Raw genomic sequence first — 17484 nt, forward strand, 5'->3', positions numbered from 1 at the left:
TAGGATAGCTCAAGTAAGTAAGTGAAGCCATTGTGAAGTTAGCTCTTGGTTGTTAGCGTGCTATAATGTAAGTGAGAATGAGGGCTGGGATTCCCCAGTTGTGGAAGATTTTCTGAGACTGATTTATCATCTGTGGTAGGTTTCCAGAGGACACCACCAAAACTGCATAAACTGATGCAATGTGTCTGAGAATTGTAGGGACAATAATTTCTTACAGTGTCAACATCTATTTTGATGATTCCCCTTGAAGTGCATTTAGATCTTTTGCAAGATTAAGGTTCCCTAAAATATATTGAAAGAATCCTTGTGGTTTCGTTAAGTGTCCTCTGTAGATGAACACCAGTCTTGATTAGGAACCCAACCTGAGGTGGTGCTTTTCATTGCAGAGGGGTGAAAAAATGACTGAGGATGAAGTGAATGCCATTACTGAACAAGCCGATTTTAACTGCGGTGGCAAACTTGACTACAACAAGGTATGGGAAACAGTGATATTTGTTCTTGTTTTATTGGCTTGATATTACTGACAGTATTAGCATTATCAAACACAATACATACCACCTCCATCTGTTGATTACCTTGGCCTAGGCCTCCCCCAGCTGCCTACATAGTGGAACACAGGCTGTTGTATAGTTCTGTTTCACTCACTTTATCTGGCTGCTATCCTTGAAAAGGTCACTTGCTGCAAGTGAACTTAATGCATTAAGCAATGCCTAATAGCCAGCATGAAGCCTAACAGCCTGTGTGAAATCAAGAGTTAAAGGAATGGCAGAGTAAAGATGACAACTGACAGCAAACTTAACTGACCAGGAAGAGTTGACACGTCTGTGGCATTTCATAAGTTCTTATGTGGGGCACATAATGTACGTGTTGAGCATCTTATTTTCAAGATGCAGCATCTCACTGGGTTTTTATTTGACAGAACTGCTAAATGATTAAGTTTTGAACTGAATAAACAGTCCACAATCATTTGTATATAAATATAGTTTCACAGGAGAAAAACAACTCCCTATTAAGGATCTTAGGAATCTATAAATATAAATCACCTCTTGGGTTGAAAGTTGCACTAAATTTCTCTTCAGGATTTGGACTTCCTTGTTGAATCATGGCTCTATTTTTCTGTGTCACTTGCTTGGAGTGAAATGAGTATTGTGCTTTAAGAAAAAGCATTGCAACTATTGACCTGTCTTTTCCTTACGTTTTAATCCTTAAAGAGAAAGAATGTTTCACTTACCAGATTATTTTTGTTTATCCCAAGTTTTGTGATTTATACATGACAACCAGAGAGCAGTGCTGCAAGACTGCACAAGAGAGACTGGAACTTGATAGTCGATTGAAGCAGCAGCAGTTTGGAAATCAAACTGATCCTTCCTCTGAAGAGATCACACTGCCTATGTCAAAACCATCACCAAGAGTCTCGAGGAAAACTGATCACAAACTGTCAACTACAAAAGGTATTTGTATTTCATGTTGGGAGTTGTGTTTCTGTTGGAGATCATGCTCTGGGCCAGTGAACGTTTGGGTATTTGTTTAATGTTCTCAGAGTAGTGAGGATGTTCTTGACTAATGTTCATTTCTGCTGTGGCAATCACATAAATGTCTCGTAGAGTGTCCGACCTCCATGTTCACATGGACTTTGGCTGCCTCGATGTTCTCAAGCCCTTGTATTGTAAAGGGTGAATTTTGTGACTCTCATATGACACAGTCCAGAGGGAAGAGAGAAAATGAATGCTCAGATGTTGTAATACAGGCAGATTATTTATTTCCTTCCCAGGTCAGAGATGAAACCTTAAACATTTATCAATGTGCAGTATGTTTGTTTCAATTATTGAGGCCCCTTTTAAAGCACAATCAATATGAGAGTTTAATGTTCTTCCTGAAGTTACAAAGATATCTAAAACCTTTCCAAACTGGAAAAAGACCACAGGCTAACGGACTTCAAAGGTACCATGTGTGAAATATTGCATGTAGTGTGTGCCTTTTAAGTTGCTTCAATTCTAGGCAATACTGAAGAGGTGTAAAAATGACAGAACAGTGCTGAAGACTGAGTTTATGTGGTTAGATAACAACTGTACTAGTAGAATTGCCCCAAAATACAGAGCCAGAAAGTAAATCCTTGGAAGTAATTGCATTGGGCAGCTCTGTGTAAATGATGCACTATATGGCAGGGAAACTTTATTGTCCTGAAAAGAAATAATTTGAAATTAGAAGCAGGTAAAACCTATCCACTCAGGAGAGGTTTACGTTGGTTGCAAGGTAAATGGAATCATGTGGTAACAGTGTCTCATCCTTCAGGCAGATTTGATTCCAAGGTTTTGCCATTTGTATTCCCATTCACCTGGGATGTACATTCAGAGAAGTAAAGATGTTTGACTAGTGAATTGTTAATTGTTATATACATATAAGGGAAGTCAGCTTCTCTGATTTAATTTCTTGTCATCCAGTTTTTTCCGGACACCTATGAATGTAAGGCTTTGTGCTAAATAGCACTGGAAGTGGGATGATGCAATTGTAACCAAATACCTATGTTTACAGGTGATAGCAGAACTCCTTCAAGACCATCATCAGCTCAAAGCTGCAAAGCATCTATCTCTACCACTATCAGCATGGCTGCCAGGAGCAACAGAAACACAAAGCTAACTGAGCCAGACACCATGAAGGTATCATGTCGGCCAGTCCTATTGGGATTATGCTGTTTTCCTGTAGGCACGTTATTGCATTTTAAATAAGAAACCATTTTTCTCCAATTTTTAGCTTATGTTTTAGTAATAGTTTGTCAAGGGCAGCTCTAAACTACTGAGCAGTTTCCTGATCCATGTTGGTATCAACATTTTTATATATTGTTGGTTTTGCTGACACTTAGCTATTGACAATAATTTTTCAGGTGTGAAGGTTTAGTAGAACAAAGTGTGTGCTTTATAAATGAAACCACTGTTGGATAAAACATTTAATGACTTTTTGAGAAATTTGAAAGTTAATAATTGATTAGGTTGGTGAGAACTTTAAATGCTTAAATAGCCTGAAAGATTGCGTATCATAAACCTTTAGATGAAAGGTAATTGGAAATAAATAACAGAGCTGAGAGCATATTCAGTTGTTGGGCATTACTTTGTAAATATATGCTGTAGCCTGAAAATATTGATTTTTAGTTAGACTAATATGCTCTATCAGGATTTTCTTTTAAATAAATCACTCATTCAATATAAATCCCTGTGGGAGAAAGACAACAAAGTCACTTTGCTAAGTCAATATTTGTAGAGTGTTAATATTGATCTCTTTCCTTTGTTTTCCCTTTCTTGACTGAACCTTTACTAGTTTTCTTTCACCAGAATATAATAGCTGTAGAAATATAAAACATTAACTGGAAACTGCTAGGGTACATTAAAAATGTGCACCTTGAGACTCCTCTATAAAGGGGGAAAAATGATTATGACCACATAGTATAACTGCTGCTGGAAAACTGAACTGATTGTTCTCATGAGTTACATTTTGTTTCAAATAACAACTCTGTATTTGTTATTGAACTCTGAAGTCCTCTATATCTTCCACACTGCTATACAGTGACATTTGCTCTATATTAAAATTTCAAACCAGAATCTCAAAGGAATTCTTTGCAGTCTGTTTAGGTATCTGGACCTCCATGCAATTTAACCTGCAATTTCACCTTGTTCAAACATGATATGTAGTATATAAAACCATCGCACACTTCCCCAATATTGGATTCCTCTTTCTTTGTACAAGCTAGTAAAACCTGACTGAAAAAAAGCAGCTGCAGATATTGATTATTGTTAATTAGCATCATACAAACCTGAAATCAATCAATAAACAGGAAAATATGTAAGTAGAACTAGTAATGTTTTCAATCCTAACTATTAAGGCCACAATGCAAATTCAATGTCAAAATCAATGAATAAATACACAGTGATTCGTTTGTGATGTGGATCAGAATCTAACACCCCAAAGTTCTTCTTTTTTATCTTATATTCAGAAGTATTTACCTTTTCTTTTTCTGCAGTTTACCTGTCTTTTTGGGACAGTGACAAAATATTGCCACTGTGAAGTTGGACCATTGCCAGCTTAGATTTCATAGAATCCTGAAATGGTTTGTGTTGGAAGGGACATTAAAGCTCATCCAGTTCCAACCCTTGCCATAGGCAGGAACACCTTCCACTAGAGCAGGTTGCTTTAAGCCCTGTTCAACCTGGCTTTGAACACTGCCAGGGATGGGGCAGCCACAGCTTCTCTGGGCACCCTGCGCCAGCGCCTCAGCATCCTCACAGGGAAGAACTGCCTAAGAGCTCATCTCTATCTCTCCTCTGACAGGTTAAAGCCCCTTGTACTGTCACTACTGACAGAAGAAAGCAGTGGAACAGATTTCTGACAGAGCAAAATAGTGGAAGTCAAAGCATTGTGAAAGTCTAGATTCAGAATCCCTTGAAAACATGAATGTATTCATAGTACATTCTCTGTGTTTTAGTTAGTGGAGTTCAAAATGAATGTTCAAAACCATATATGTAAATCTGGGGAGAAAAGATCATTTACAGGAGTGCTGCAGATGTGAATAAACTGCATACTGTCCTGTTGGACTTCAACTGAGTTGAGTCACAAGTCATTAAAAGAAGGCTAGTGGAGATCTTAAATTTCTGCCAAGTTTTCTTTGTGTTGGTTTCAGTCAAGATTGAAAGACATGAAAACCAAATCCCAAGCAGTGTATTGTGTGAAATCTCCTGTCTGCATTGGGTAGCCAAATTATCCCTGCTAAGGAGTCTCACTTTTGCATTCTGTGCTGTTTAAGTCGGTGAAAGACCTGTACACACAGAGGGTAGCAGAAGGAATACCTGACAAAAAGTCTTCTTCTTGAAAGAAGCACTTGCATGACCCCACTCCTACCTGTGAAGTAGCCTCATGCAATTGAACTAGCAATAATTTCTCTTTGTGTATGAACAGGTTTGTATAAGACAAAGCATTGAAATTCTTTGCTTTAGTCAGAGAAACAATTCCTCTCACGAACATTGCTTTTTATTTGGAGTTATGCATGACTGTGTGGACAATTCCAATAATAACTAAATGTAATGGCAGTAGAATTCATTATTTGGGCAGCGACCAGCGCTGACAGCAGCAGTGTTTTCATTCTGTCACTATTTCAGTATGTGATTTCTTCATGATTAACATTTCTAATGCTACCATTTCCGATTATGATAGCTATTCTTTGACAACTCTTGTTATGTTTTGAAGTGACATACTAAAAACAGAAAATCATCTTTCGGATTCCCAAATTTACATCCCTCTTTGTAATTTGACATGGATAATTTACAGAGCATAGCACCACCTTATGGTCTCTGCAAGAATAACAGTTTAGTATTTGATCCACGGAGCATTGCCAGACTTTTCCTTACTGTTGTTCGCATCTTAAACTACGCATTGTTCCTTGAGGTATTTTCCCTGCTTGCTTGGATTGTTTGATGTCTCTGTTGTAGCAATGTCTACCTGAATGCAAACAGCAAAAGAGGTAGTCTTCCATCTGAAAGGACAGCTATAAAAACAGGTGCAAACCTACTCTCCATGGACTATCTTGAAGTGATGGTTTGAAGACCACTGCCATAGTGGAAAAGGGGCAATAGAACATGGCTGTTAGTAATTTTTGAACATAAAAGTCATCACAGTATCATTTTGAATAGTTCTAGCACAGTTGGACTGCTGTTAAAACGTGTATTACATTTTTTTATGTCTCAAAAACCAGCCATAGTGCTTCTCTAGCAGACTTTTTGATCTTTTGGAAATGGTTAGTTTTTAAACAGTTTTGTAAGGTATTAAGTTTAGGGACTAAGTGAGCTGGCAACCAGTTTCCTCAGCTGTGTCAGGCTTTAAGGAAAAATCTCAATGTACTGCATATTCGGAGGCAGAAAATTAAGTGAGAGATAGTATTAGATTCTGCAGTCTGACTATGCCAACACAGGGGGTGAATTTGCTCAAAGTACATCTCTCTTTGTTCTGATTAATTTATAAAAGTACTTAAAGTAGAAAGGACTATAATGAAGATGAATTTGGTAATGTTTGAATGAGAAATGTTTAGTATAGAGGACTTGATCCTGTTGCCATAAAAATCAATGGCAAAACTGGCACAGGACTGAAAGCTTTTAAATCCAGGAGTAATTCATATTAAGAAATCTGGAGATCTGAGTGGGGAAATCCAAATTCAGGGTCAGAGCTGCATGCATTCCAAAAGTTGCTCAGCATCCTGAGTGGATGTACACGAGTGAAGTCCAGTTCTTGCCTGACACCTTTAGGTCACTGACTGTAAAGTACCATCAAGTGAGTGTGAGTGTGTTGTAAGGACAAGTGGCCCTTTAAGAAGGGAGGTGAAACACAGCACTCTGGTAAGACTGACCGTAAGTGGAGTTAGTTGTCATCTTTATAACTGGGAGTTACATGCAGAGCTGCTCCAATTTTTACCATCTCTCTTCTCAAGTCAGTGTTAGCTTACTTGAGGCACTCAAGACTGAGCATAGGTACAGCCACCTGCACAAAGCTCTCTGCTAAAGTTACACTGAAAGATTCCTTCTTCTAGGCTCCACTGAGAAACATTATCTTCCATTGCTAGGGAAGTGACTAGAAGTCATGGACTTAATCCAGAGCAGAGAAGGCAAACCAAGAATGTCTTCCATTCCTCAAAACGTGAGATATGTCTGTATAGACTTTAGTTTTATTTTGCTAACGAAATATCAGTCAACTGCTATTTGAAATTGAAAATTGGGACCTGCTGTTAAAAAAAAAATCAGACTGAAGCATGTAGCTGTTACAGATTCTCAGCACACTCATGGGTTCTCTAGAAACCATATTATTCACAAACACTACTTTTCAGTTTGTCTTTCCAATAGCTTTGACAGCAATTGGGCAGAATTGGTTAATTTGACCAGTACCTGTGTTTGTGATATGTCTGAGCAAGTAGTTCCTCATTGTTCAGCTCATCAGTTATGTTCTTTGCTTGATTGGCCTGATGGAACTAATGTAGCAAAATGCCAGTAAATCACACAGTTCAGAGAATTTCATGAATTCAGTTTGATTCTTTGTGGCAATTCAAATTTCATTTCAACTGTTTGAGCATTGGGGTAATCTGTATGTCTGTCAAGCATTTTCACAAGTGGAGCAATGTTACTGCTTTGCAAAATGGACTGCAAAAAGGACTATTTGAGTCAATATATATTTTGTTTTAAGTAGAAGGTCAGTGCTGTATTTTGGGGTGTATTTTATGTAGGCTTTTTTTAAATCATCAAATTAATATTTCAGAGAGAAAACTTTATCTTGATCAAAGATGAAGGCAACATCTGATGTTTGCTTGGTTTCCAGGAGTGGCACTGTGCACAGTCCAAAGGATGCTTCTACTTAGAAGAAGATGGTGAAATCATTAGTCACAAGTACAGGTTGCACGTACCTCAAAGGTCTACAATGTGTATCACCATCAAGCCTTTGAACATTCATCAGGAAGAAGGTGAGTATCTCTGTTACCAAAGGAGTACTTACTTACAATTTGTAAAGCAAATGCTACTTTTGCACATTATTGTCCTGTACATAGAAATTTCTTTGTGTTTTGTTATGAAGAGGAAAGCATTATACTGGGATGTAAGGAAAAGATTCATGATAGCAGAGCAATTACCTTCCTGTGAGAAATCAAAAACATCTTCAACTTTTTAACAGAGTTGCATGGTGTGTAGCCACTTTTTGGTGTTCTTGAGTCCTAACTGTAGAACTAAGCCTCTGCATTCATTGTTTTGCTGTGGTCTGATCAACTTCAAGACCACTTAGTAGCTCATTGATTGATTGCCATCAGGAGCTGAGCAGCTATGAGAAACCAGAGATTCAGATGGCATTGATTCAACATTTGTATGATTCAACCATTCCAATCCAACCCAAGCCAAACAAATCAGACATGACCAAAGATTTTAATATTAGAACTGTTAATAGTAATCATTATCTGTAAGACAATGAGAAGATCTGGAACAATTTATCTGAGCAGCCTAAATAGGAAGGAAATCCAGATAGCATATAATGGCTTCTTCTTTTCTATGTTACATTGACAGGGATCTTTAGTATAAATACCTTGGAAATATCGACTTTGGAGTTCAAAGAAAAAGCATTTTGTGTCATTATTGAGCATTTGTGTTGGGAATGTTTTTCTTTTTAGGAATATCTTGTCACTGGTTGTCAGTGGATACAGCTTTGTATATTCTGAAGGAAAATGAAACCCAGGAAAATCTGCAGCTTGTGAGCTTTACTGAACAACAAAACCAAGAGGTTAGATAGTTCTGTTGTATTCCTATTTTACTTGTTATATCTCTAGTGTATGTGTTAATGGTGCATGGATGAGTTCCCACGTGTTTTGAAGGAATTCAAACTGTACCTAATCAGACTAGAGAAGAGGAGGAACACTTGTTCTGTGTATGTTCCTTTTCAAAACTGACAGCACTTTTGCAAGGTAAGATGTAACACTATCTTAGTTTTGCCCTTTGGATGGGCTGAATTGCAAACCACATGTTCAGAAGTTTATTCTTCTGAGGTCCATATTACCATGTGGTGTATGGGCAAGTGTTGTGGAGTTGCTGGTTATCTGTATATATACTCTGTGGAAAGTCTCTATGCTTCCACATATCGATAGATATAGATATCTATATATAGCTGTATAGATACTCTGTGGAAACTCACTTGTATTCCTGCACCTGTAAAACCAAAATTTCAAAGGTATAATTTGTTGAAATTCCCTATAATTTTCTTTCTCCTTGCCTGATACGTGATTCTGAACTTCGCAGTGCACAAAATATTCTTATCCTGTGGCAGGAATAGGGAAGGAGAAATGGCAGCATTAACTTCCTTCCCCCTTCCAAGGCACAGGAAATTCAGCTTGTTCTTAAATGCTGAGTTACATGTGACTTTTTACATAGGAAGTTTTTGTTGCTAGTTTGAACTAAGCTGAATAATCAAGGAGGAAATAGAAATCTCAGTGGTTTTTGTCAGCCTGCTGTTGTTTTAGAGTTTAACAATTAGAGTGTGTTACAAATCTGAAAAATGATAGCACTGTTAGTAGACATTTCTAGTAATGCCTCTTTTCCCCTCATTTCTGGTCATATATGTTTTTGTAGATTTTAAGTAAGAGGTTCACCAGTTTTTGTGTCTTTAAAGTGATATTACACAGCATCTTGCTGCAGGCATTTCTTTAAGTGAAGAACCTAGCATTGCCAGTGCTTTCAATTCATTAATCATGTTGGTATGAATATAACTAGTAATAAAGAAAGGTATCATGTGAGAAGTAACTTACAAACTTGGCTGCCTTCCTTTAAGAGTAGGTGTCTGGCTGGAAAGGGGAGCTTGGATCAGGTGTTTACTGGCTGCTCCCATTCACAACTGGCTGTAAGCTGAAGAAGGTAAAAACGCAAATTAGTGAAGAAGCAGAACTGGTGTATAGAGATGAAGATGGAGAACTGGCTCTGACCCCAGAGTTCCGGTGAGTTGTATTCCCAAATAGGCATGGTATCCGTTGTAAAAGTGTGTGCTCCAAATAACACCTAGCTTTTTTAAGCTGTATGTTACTAAAGCAGAAACCTAGAATGGTTTGGAAGGGACCTTAAAGCTCATTAAGCTCCAACCACCTACCGCAGGCAGGGACACCTTCCACCAGACCGGGCTGCTCCAAGCCCCGTCCAACCTCACCTTAAATACTGCCTGGGATGGGGCAGCCAGAAAATACTGTTTGTGCAGAATGTTCTCAAATAGATTGACTAGGTATCAACAATATTAAGAAACAGTAAAGGGAACAGAAGTACTTGGAAATAGTTCTGCCTTTTTAATCTTTTAGAGCTACTTTACTGGATATATTTGAAACCATTGATTTGGATGGAAATGGCCTTCTGTGTTTGGAGGAATACAACTTCTTTGAGCTGAGAACTAGTGGCGAGAAGTGTGATGAGGAAGCATGGGCTGTATGTAAGGGTAAGTTTGTTGCTGTGCTTGATACAAATAATTAGGGCTATAATCTACTTACAAGCTGTTGTTAATAGCATGCTATTATGTAACTAGTGTGGCACTACTCAGTATTTCGTAGCCTATACCAAGAACACATGTAGATACTGTTCTCCTCCCCTTTCAGTTTTCTTTTTTTCCCAGTCTCCTGTCCTTTGTTTTGCTTCATTCTGGTTTCTGTGCCGCTGACGTTCTACTGAGAAAACTCTTCCCATTGCTAATTGCAAAGTTTTGTGGGTGAAAGATTTTGTAGCTGTGAAAAACTGCAGGTTTTCTTATCATAATAATCCTACACTGGTTTGGATTGGATGGGAGCTTAAAGTTAATCCAGTTCCAAGCGCCTGCCATGAGCAGGGACACCTTCCACTATAAAGGTTGTTCCAAGCCCCATCCAGCCTGGCCTTGAACACTGCTGGGAATGGGGCATGGATCCTGGATCATATGATAAATTAAATTGTAACAGATAATTGTTTCATCAGTCTCCATTCTTCAGATTAGCTGATACTACTTTCATTTCAGAAAGTGTTGAGGGGATATTCAGTTAGTGTGTATATGGTGCTTTAAAAATGGCATCTAGAGCTTATGATGATTGTTCAGAAAATTAGACATTAGAAAATACCTATTGCAAGGATATATTTTCTTCAGATGTAAGCAGGTTTTCATTAAAAATCTGTCTTTTGAAGGTTCAGATATGGTGTGTCAGTTTGTCCATCAGTATCTCAGAGATACTGAGACCTCCATGAGTGAGGTGAGGAAGCTGATAAGGAGTTAAGACTCTTTCAGCGTTGTTTTCTATTTGCAGTAGCAGCGTGGGGCTGCAAATGTCAGTTTTGAAGAAAAAAAAAAAGGAATTCTGTGGCATTGCTTTAAGCTTGCAAAGGCCTTGAGAATGAAGGTATTTATTTACCTTGTAACAGAACCACCAGCGAATGTAGGCTGCTCTAATAATGCAGTGTGTGAAAGCAGTGGGTCCAAAGCACAGGCAGTTCAACTGCAGTGAGTGAACAGCTGGAAATTTAGAAGCCATTGTATGAAAATTAAAGTTTCTATAAGAAATGCAGGTTTTTTTCCAGTGGATATAAGGAAGAAGTTCTTTAGGGTGGTGAGGCACTGGAATCGGTTGCCCAAGAAAGTTGTGAATGCTCTATCCCTGGCAGTGTTCAAGGCCAGGTTGGACAGAGCCTTGGGTAACATGGTTTAGTGTGAGGTGTCCCTGCCCATGGCAGGGGGGTTGGAACTTGATGATCTTAAGGTCCTTTCAGACCCTAAGTGTTCTGTGATTCTGTGATTCTGCAACTCATACCTGACATGTCAGTGTGGCATATCATTGTGTATCAGCTGAGTTCATGTTTGATGGAATTCCTTTGTAAGCTCTGACATGTTGCAAGATACTTCAGATTTGGCAAGTCCTGCTAATTATTTCTCCCCAAAGATATAGGATGGAAAACTCATACAAACATACTTTGTTATAACTGAGTTTCTCCTCTGTTTCATCCCTGTACATGCTTTTCCACGCTTGATGACTTTGTCAGTGTCATATCTCTGTGCGCTGGTCTCAACATGAGTAGGAGGGGAGTGTGTGAAATGTATAGGAGAGGAAAAAGAGAATATGGTGAATCTTTTACCAGGTCATTAATCAGTGGAAGGGTTCAGATTACTATCATAAATCTTGACACCAAAGTTCAAGCCATTTATTATAGCATCTGTGCCCCGAGATAGATTTATGAAATCGGTAATCCCTTTTTAATAATATATAGTAAAGATTTAGCATTGTTATGAAGATGGGAAAACCATTTTTAAAAGTCTCTGACACAAGGACATTTCAATTATGTGTTTGCTGACATTAGAGTGCTCAATCTATGATATCCTCTCTAGAGAAGGGTGTTAGGATTACTGGCATTTTATTGCTTTTTGGGAACTAAGTAAATCATTTCTGTATCAAGGACCTCAAGCACTAAGGGTGCTGGCTCCAGCAGACTTTCATTTCCTACTCCTAATATATCCCATTCTCCAAATCTCAACCATAACAAACACTGCTAGCAAAAAGAAAACCAAAACCCAGTATCAACTCTTTCTGTTTTGAAATCTTGCCCTCTTTTGGGTTATACAGGGAGCAGCTGTTTCTAGTCATTATCTAAAATCCACAGGGAAGCTCTGGAAAGAGCTGGTCAAGGATACTGTTTCCCAAATAATATTGGAGAGTCTGAGGCTGCAGGATGGCTCCATCTTTTAAACCTTGTTAACATAAGTGCATGTTTGGTTTTGGAAGGATAAAGGGTGTTTGTAGAGAGAACAGATATTTAAGTGCTACCTTATGTTTCTTTTTAAACAGAGAATTTTGATATGAGGAAGAATGAGCTAACAAGACAAGGATTTATGGATTTGAATCTCATGGAAGCCAATGACCGTGAAGGGGATCCTAGTGACCTTTGGGTCACTTTATTGTCTCTGGGCTACAATAAAGCATTAGAAATGACAGAGGTATGACAGCCATATAGCAGAAATAACTGCTTCACTTATAACATGGTGCACATGCTTAACTGCAGGAGTGTTTCTGTCTGTCATAAATTGATTTCAGTAGGTCAGTGATCCAGTCCAAACGCTGTTAATACAGGGTTTACACTATGACTTTCAGTCATTATGGTATCCTATTCCTTAATACATTCTTAAAAGAAGAATTTTGCCTTTTGCTTTAGGGAAAGCTGGTATTTTGTGGGATTATAGAGGAAGGAATCCTGGGTTGTACCTATTGAAAGAGTTCAGGCACCTTGCAGGTGGGAGGTCATAAGGAGACAGTGACAGTGAACTGTGACCTGTCAACAAACCTTCAAAATGCAGGACTTGCTCTGCTTATGAAAGTCACTTTCCTGGCCCAAGCCACAACAGAATTGCGCTGGTATTAATAGTTCTCACTTAGGAAAGAGGATTTCTTTAATAAAGAGAAACTAAATATGGAAAATAAAACATTAAATACGCAGACAATTTAACATTTTAAAGATCATTCCCAAGAAAATATGATTTTTAAAAATCATTGTCTGATTATATTATTTCTTCAACTTTTGTGAAACTAAAACAGGTCTGTGTAGCCACTGTATCAAATAGATGTGCGTGAAGCAAATACACACAGACCCAAAAACCCTCAGTATGGTTGAGAGACATCAGTTGCCTGAGTGAAAAACCCGAGATCACTGTGACAGATCTCTTAATGCTGAGCACTTTCCCCCTTTCCTGCGAGTATGGTTGGCCAGAGCAACTCCTTAAGTGTCTTTCTGCATTTCGGACGTAAGAGGGAGCTCTCCTCTAAGAAAGAAGGTTTTGGGGAGGTTTCCCTCAGGTTAGGAATTTCAAAAAGGCATTTTGTGCCTTACACTTACTGTGGTTCCTGGCTTATAGCCTTTGCTGCAAAGGACAGTGTAGCTGTCTGAATGCTTTAGCCATTCATCTAATAAATGTACCCCTACTTAACTTGTGCAGTAACTTAACCCTTGAATTCCTTGATTTCAGATGACTTAAGAGATTGGTATTTCAGGAGCATTGAGCCTCTAACAAATTAAGGGCAGAACCTGAGGAATCCTTATGGATTCCAACAGCCATTTGAAAAAACTTGAGCTGCTAGTAGTGAGAATATACAGACTCCTGTTTGTTACATGTACCTAATCTTAGCCAAGAGAGTGTAACAGCAGAGTGCTTAATGCAGCACTGTAGATATTTTGACTCTGTATGAAGTGGCACAAGTAGCAAGAGTGTAACAGGTAAAGGAGACAGGTTTATTTCAGACCCTGAAATAACATTCATACTTCATTTTAATTCCTGTACATTTTGTGTCCAAGGAAGGGTTTGCTATGTTGGAGCCAAACGTACCAAACTGCATATACAGTGTATGAAAAACATTCATTTGTCCTGAGCTTTCATTTGGTTTAGAAGATGGCCACAGCTCTCAGGTTTTGGGTATTTAATATTCAGTGACATATTTGTATTTGGGTATTCCTACTTTAGAGCATCAATGAAAAAAATATTTAGGAGCTGTAGATGAAAATCTGAGGGGGAAAAACTGCAGATTAAAGTGATGATAAACCTCCATTTCTCCATTGCAGGCATGCCCCTTTGTCATTGACGTCTATGCAGAAAAGTGCAAACCCAGAATTAAAGCCATGTATCTAGAGGCAGGGAGCTCAGAACTCAACAGGGCTGTTTGCAAGTCTGTTGTTAGTAAAGGAGAGGCCAAAGTATTGGATGGCTGTGAAAATGTCATCGTCTATACCTACAGCACGGGTGGGAGAATCACGTCTGTTATTGAGAATAAGGTATGGCATGAGACTTCTGTAAGGTACTTTGGGTTAATGTCTCTTATTGTTTTCCTCTTCCCTCCTTGCTTCACTTTTGAGAATTATATTTTCTGATATTTCTCTTGTAAAGTTCCTGTATCTAGTTAATAAAATGAGAAAAAAGAAGAAGCCAAGCTGATTCTGACATATGACTCGGGCTCTAAAAGAGTCTGGATCAGTGCTCTTGAAGGGACAGCTTCTTATAAAGAGGCAAGCACTTGTAAGTATTGTACAGAATATGAATATTTGTGTTCACATTCCAATTTTTCAATATGTTAATAATTATTGGAGACATAATATGTTCATAGTACCAGAAAACCAATACTGACAACAGGAAGCACAGTTATAGAAAGACCAAAGACTACCGCATTTACCCTATTTAACATTTACAGTGCAAATAAGACAGGAAAAGAGCACTGATCTGCATTGATTGTGGTTTAGAAGCATATTATGGGTGACTTGTTAACTGGCCAGTCTTACCGGTCTGCTTTATGACTTACCCAAGCTAAGAACTGTAAATCCAAGCAGAAGTGCTTGGTGAGAAGCAGAGATTTAAAACCTTTCTGCATAGAACATAATGAAAGTACTGTTCATTCTCAGTTTCATTTATATCAGGAACTGTGAGTAAATAAATATGGTGCAGTAAGATGTTGAACTTAAGATGCTTTAGATCCTGAAAGATCACAGCAAGAAGTATATTTTTAAATGGACAAACATGCACAAGTAATATTAGTCCACTGAATGCTGAGTCTCCTTGGAACTACCAGTTTAGATCTGCACTTCGCCCTTTAGGGTGGCTATCCTCAAACATATAAATAACTCCAGTACATGTCAGAGAAAGAGATGAGGTCTGTACAGAGGCAGCTGGATGCTGTCTAATAAAAATCACTGACCACTGCCATGTATACCATTTGGGTTTCATTTGTGGATGACACCATATGGAGCTGGAGGTTGGAAGGCTCTGCAGAGGGATCTGGACAGGCTGGATCAATGGGCCGAGGCCAGTTGTATGATGTCCAACAAGGCTCAGTGTTGGGTCCTGCACTTGGGTCACCAGAACCTCATGCAACGCTACAGGCTTGGGGGAAGAGTGGCTGGGAAGCTGCTCAGCAGAAAAGGATCTGGGGATGCTGGTCAACAGTGGCTGAACTTGGGCAGCTTGTGCCCAGGCAGCCAAGAAGTCCAAAGGCATCCTGGCTTTTATCAGCACCAGACCAGGGCCAGGGCTGTGATTGTCCCCCGTACGTGGCACTGGTGAGGCTGCACCTTGAATGCTGTGTTCAGTTTTGGGGCCCTCAGTACAAGAGAGACATTGAGGTGCTGGAGTGGGGCCAGAGCTGGTGAAGGGCCTGAAGCACAAGAGTGATGAGGAATGGCTGAGGGACCTGGGGGGATTTAATCCTGAGAAGAGAAGGCTCAGGAGGGACCTTATCGCTCTCTACAACTGCCTGGCAGGGGGATGGAGCCAGGAGGGGGCTGGTCTTTGCTGTCAAGGAACAAGTTACAAGACAAGAGGAAATGGCCTCAAGCTGCATCAGGGGAGGTTTGGATTGGAGATTAGGGAAAAATTGTTCCCCAAAAGTATTGTCAAGCACTGGAACAGGCTGGCCAGGGAGTCACCATCCCTGGAGGTGTTGGAAAGATGTGTAGATGTGGCACTCAGGGACATGGTTTAGTGGTGGCCTTGGTAGTGCTGAGTTAATAGTTGGACTTGATGATCTTAAAGGTCTTTTCCAGTGTAAATGATTCCATGATTCTATTCTGTGAAAGAGAGAAAGGAAATTTTATGCATCTGTCTTCTAAGCTTCCCACAGTGCAGGCAGCCTGATTGTATCTTCAGTTATTGTGCTGAGGATTTCAATGGAAATAATTTTTTCTTTGTTATTTCTGTAATTAAATTAAGGAAATACTCCAGTTCCTCAGGGATTCTGTTTCAGTCTTGCATATGTATTGAGTCAGTGGGCAGAGAAAGGTGTCTGTCTTCTTGAGAGCGTAGGGCTACACCCTACGCTCTGTAGCCAGGGTGTGAGCTGGGGAGATGAAAAGACCTTGTGCACAGAGCTTCACATTTCTCTGGGAGTAAGCAGTACCCAATCCATTGTCTGCCCATTTGTGTGCCAAAAGAAATAGTCCTGTCATCCAAAGCACAAACTTACTACAATAGACTCTCTGTGCTAGGTGAATCTTTGTGACCTTGTTCCTGTTACAGGAGGATGCTTAGGGCATGGCTAATTCTTTTGTTCGCCATGTAGAAAGGAGGACTTCATTGAAGTGATGCCAGAGCAGATGGATAGAAGTCAGAAAGCAGCTTAGGTTATGTTTACCTATCTGCAACAATACCGTCTTTCAAAAATGACTATTACACTCTGCTGGCGAGAAACCCTTTGTACTGTGAGCACCAGAGGGCTTTTTCAGTCACTCCTTACCAGTCTAATAGTAGCTTCTTTGCTGTGTAAGGCTGACTGTGTGGTGTAACTGTGTTTCTCTTCCACTTCTCAGTGCAGAGAGAATGGTGAGTAGCATTGCCTAAGAATCAAATGTTTTCTAGCATCTGTGTCAAACTGAAATTTATCTGGAGACAGCTGAATAGCAGGGAATGTATCATGTCCTTGGGTCTTATGTCTGAGTATTGCGTGGGATAAACTGATGGCTGATGAGTTTTTATATTTTTCAGTTTTATATCTTGCATCCTTCTTGGAAGTATTTGCACAGCAAGAACATCTGTTCTTTAAGTGATTATAATTATATTGGGATGGGTCACCCCTTGATGAGTGTCTCTTACAAGCACCTTTGATTTGTGGCAGTAAAGAAATAGTCAATCCTGGTCACTTATTATGAAAGGAAACCAAATACGAAGTTTGCTAAGGAAACATATGAAAGGAAACTAAACGTGAAGGATGCTCCTAGTGCTTACACTGGGCATTGAACTTCACTTGTGAGGAGCCTGGTCTCCATTGAATCCTACATAGTTGGTGAGAATTTAAGAACATGTAGTATAAGCTCTGGTTAAAGTGGCCTTTTGCTGGAGGGAAAGGATTTTGGAAAATCAAAATGGCTGCACAATAACAGGTAAAGCTTCTTCTAGATCTGTATCCTGCCTCCATAAATGCCCTGTAGGCGATGTTGCAAGTACAAACATTGGGCAAGCATC

The 17484-nt window shown here is 39.3% G+C and overlaps 1 protein-coding gene across 4 annotated transcripts in view; it reads left to right on the forward strand.

The window, feature by feature from the left end:
- Positions 1 to 17484, forward strand: part of EFCAB7 (EF-hand calcium binding domain 7) — a 31245-nt gene that overhangs the window by 10134 nt on the left and 3627 nt on the right. For all 4 annotated transcript variants that reach the window (XR_008972168.1, XM_057409380.1, XM_057409378.1 and 1 more), the window contains exons 5-13: positions 387 to 473; positions 1256 to 1451; positions 2533 to 2657; positions 7345 to 7486; positions 8180 to 8289; positions 9336 to 9493; positions 9845 to 9978; positions 12341 to 12489; positions 14103 to 14312. Coding sequence is in view for 3 of the 4 variants with exons in the window: in XM_057409380.1 (XP_057265363.1) it covers positions 387 to 473; positions 1256 to 1451; positions 2533 to 2657; positions 7345 to 7486; positions 8180 to 8289; positions 9336 to 9493; positions 9845 to 9978; positions 12341 to 12489; positions 14103 to 14312 (1311 nt within the window). In the remaining variant the exon portion in view is untranslated. The remainder of the gene's footprint in view (positions 1 to 386; positions 474 to 1255; positions 1452 to 2532; positions 2658 to 7344; positions 7487 to 8179; positions 8290 to 9335; positions 9494 to 9844; positions 9979 to 12340; positions 12490 to 14102; positions 14313 to 17484) is intronic.

The sequence above is a fragment of the Pezoporus wallicus genome, unplaced genomic scaffold (assembly GCF_028554395.1).
Source record: "Pezoporus wallicus isolate ANWC-B61680 ecotype Strahan unplaced genomic scaffold, APGP_CSIRO_Pwel_v1 contig_8108, whole genome shotgun sequence".
In the NCBI taxonomy this organism is placed as follows: Eukaryota; Metazoa; Chordata; class Aves; order Psittaciformes; family Psittacidae; genus Pezoporus; species Pezoporus wallicus.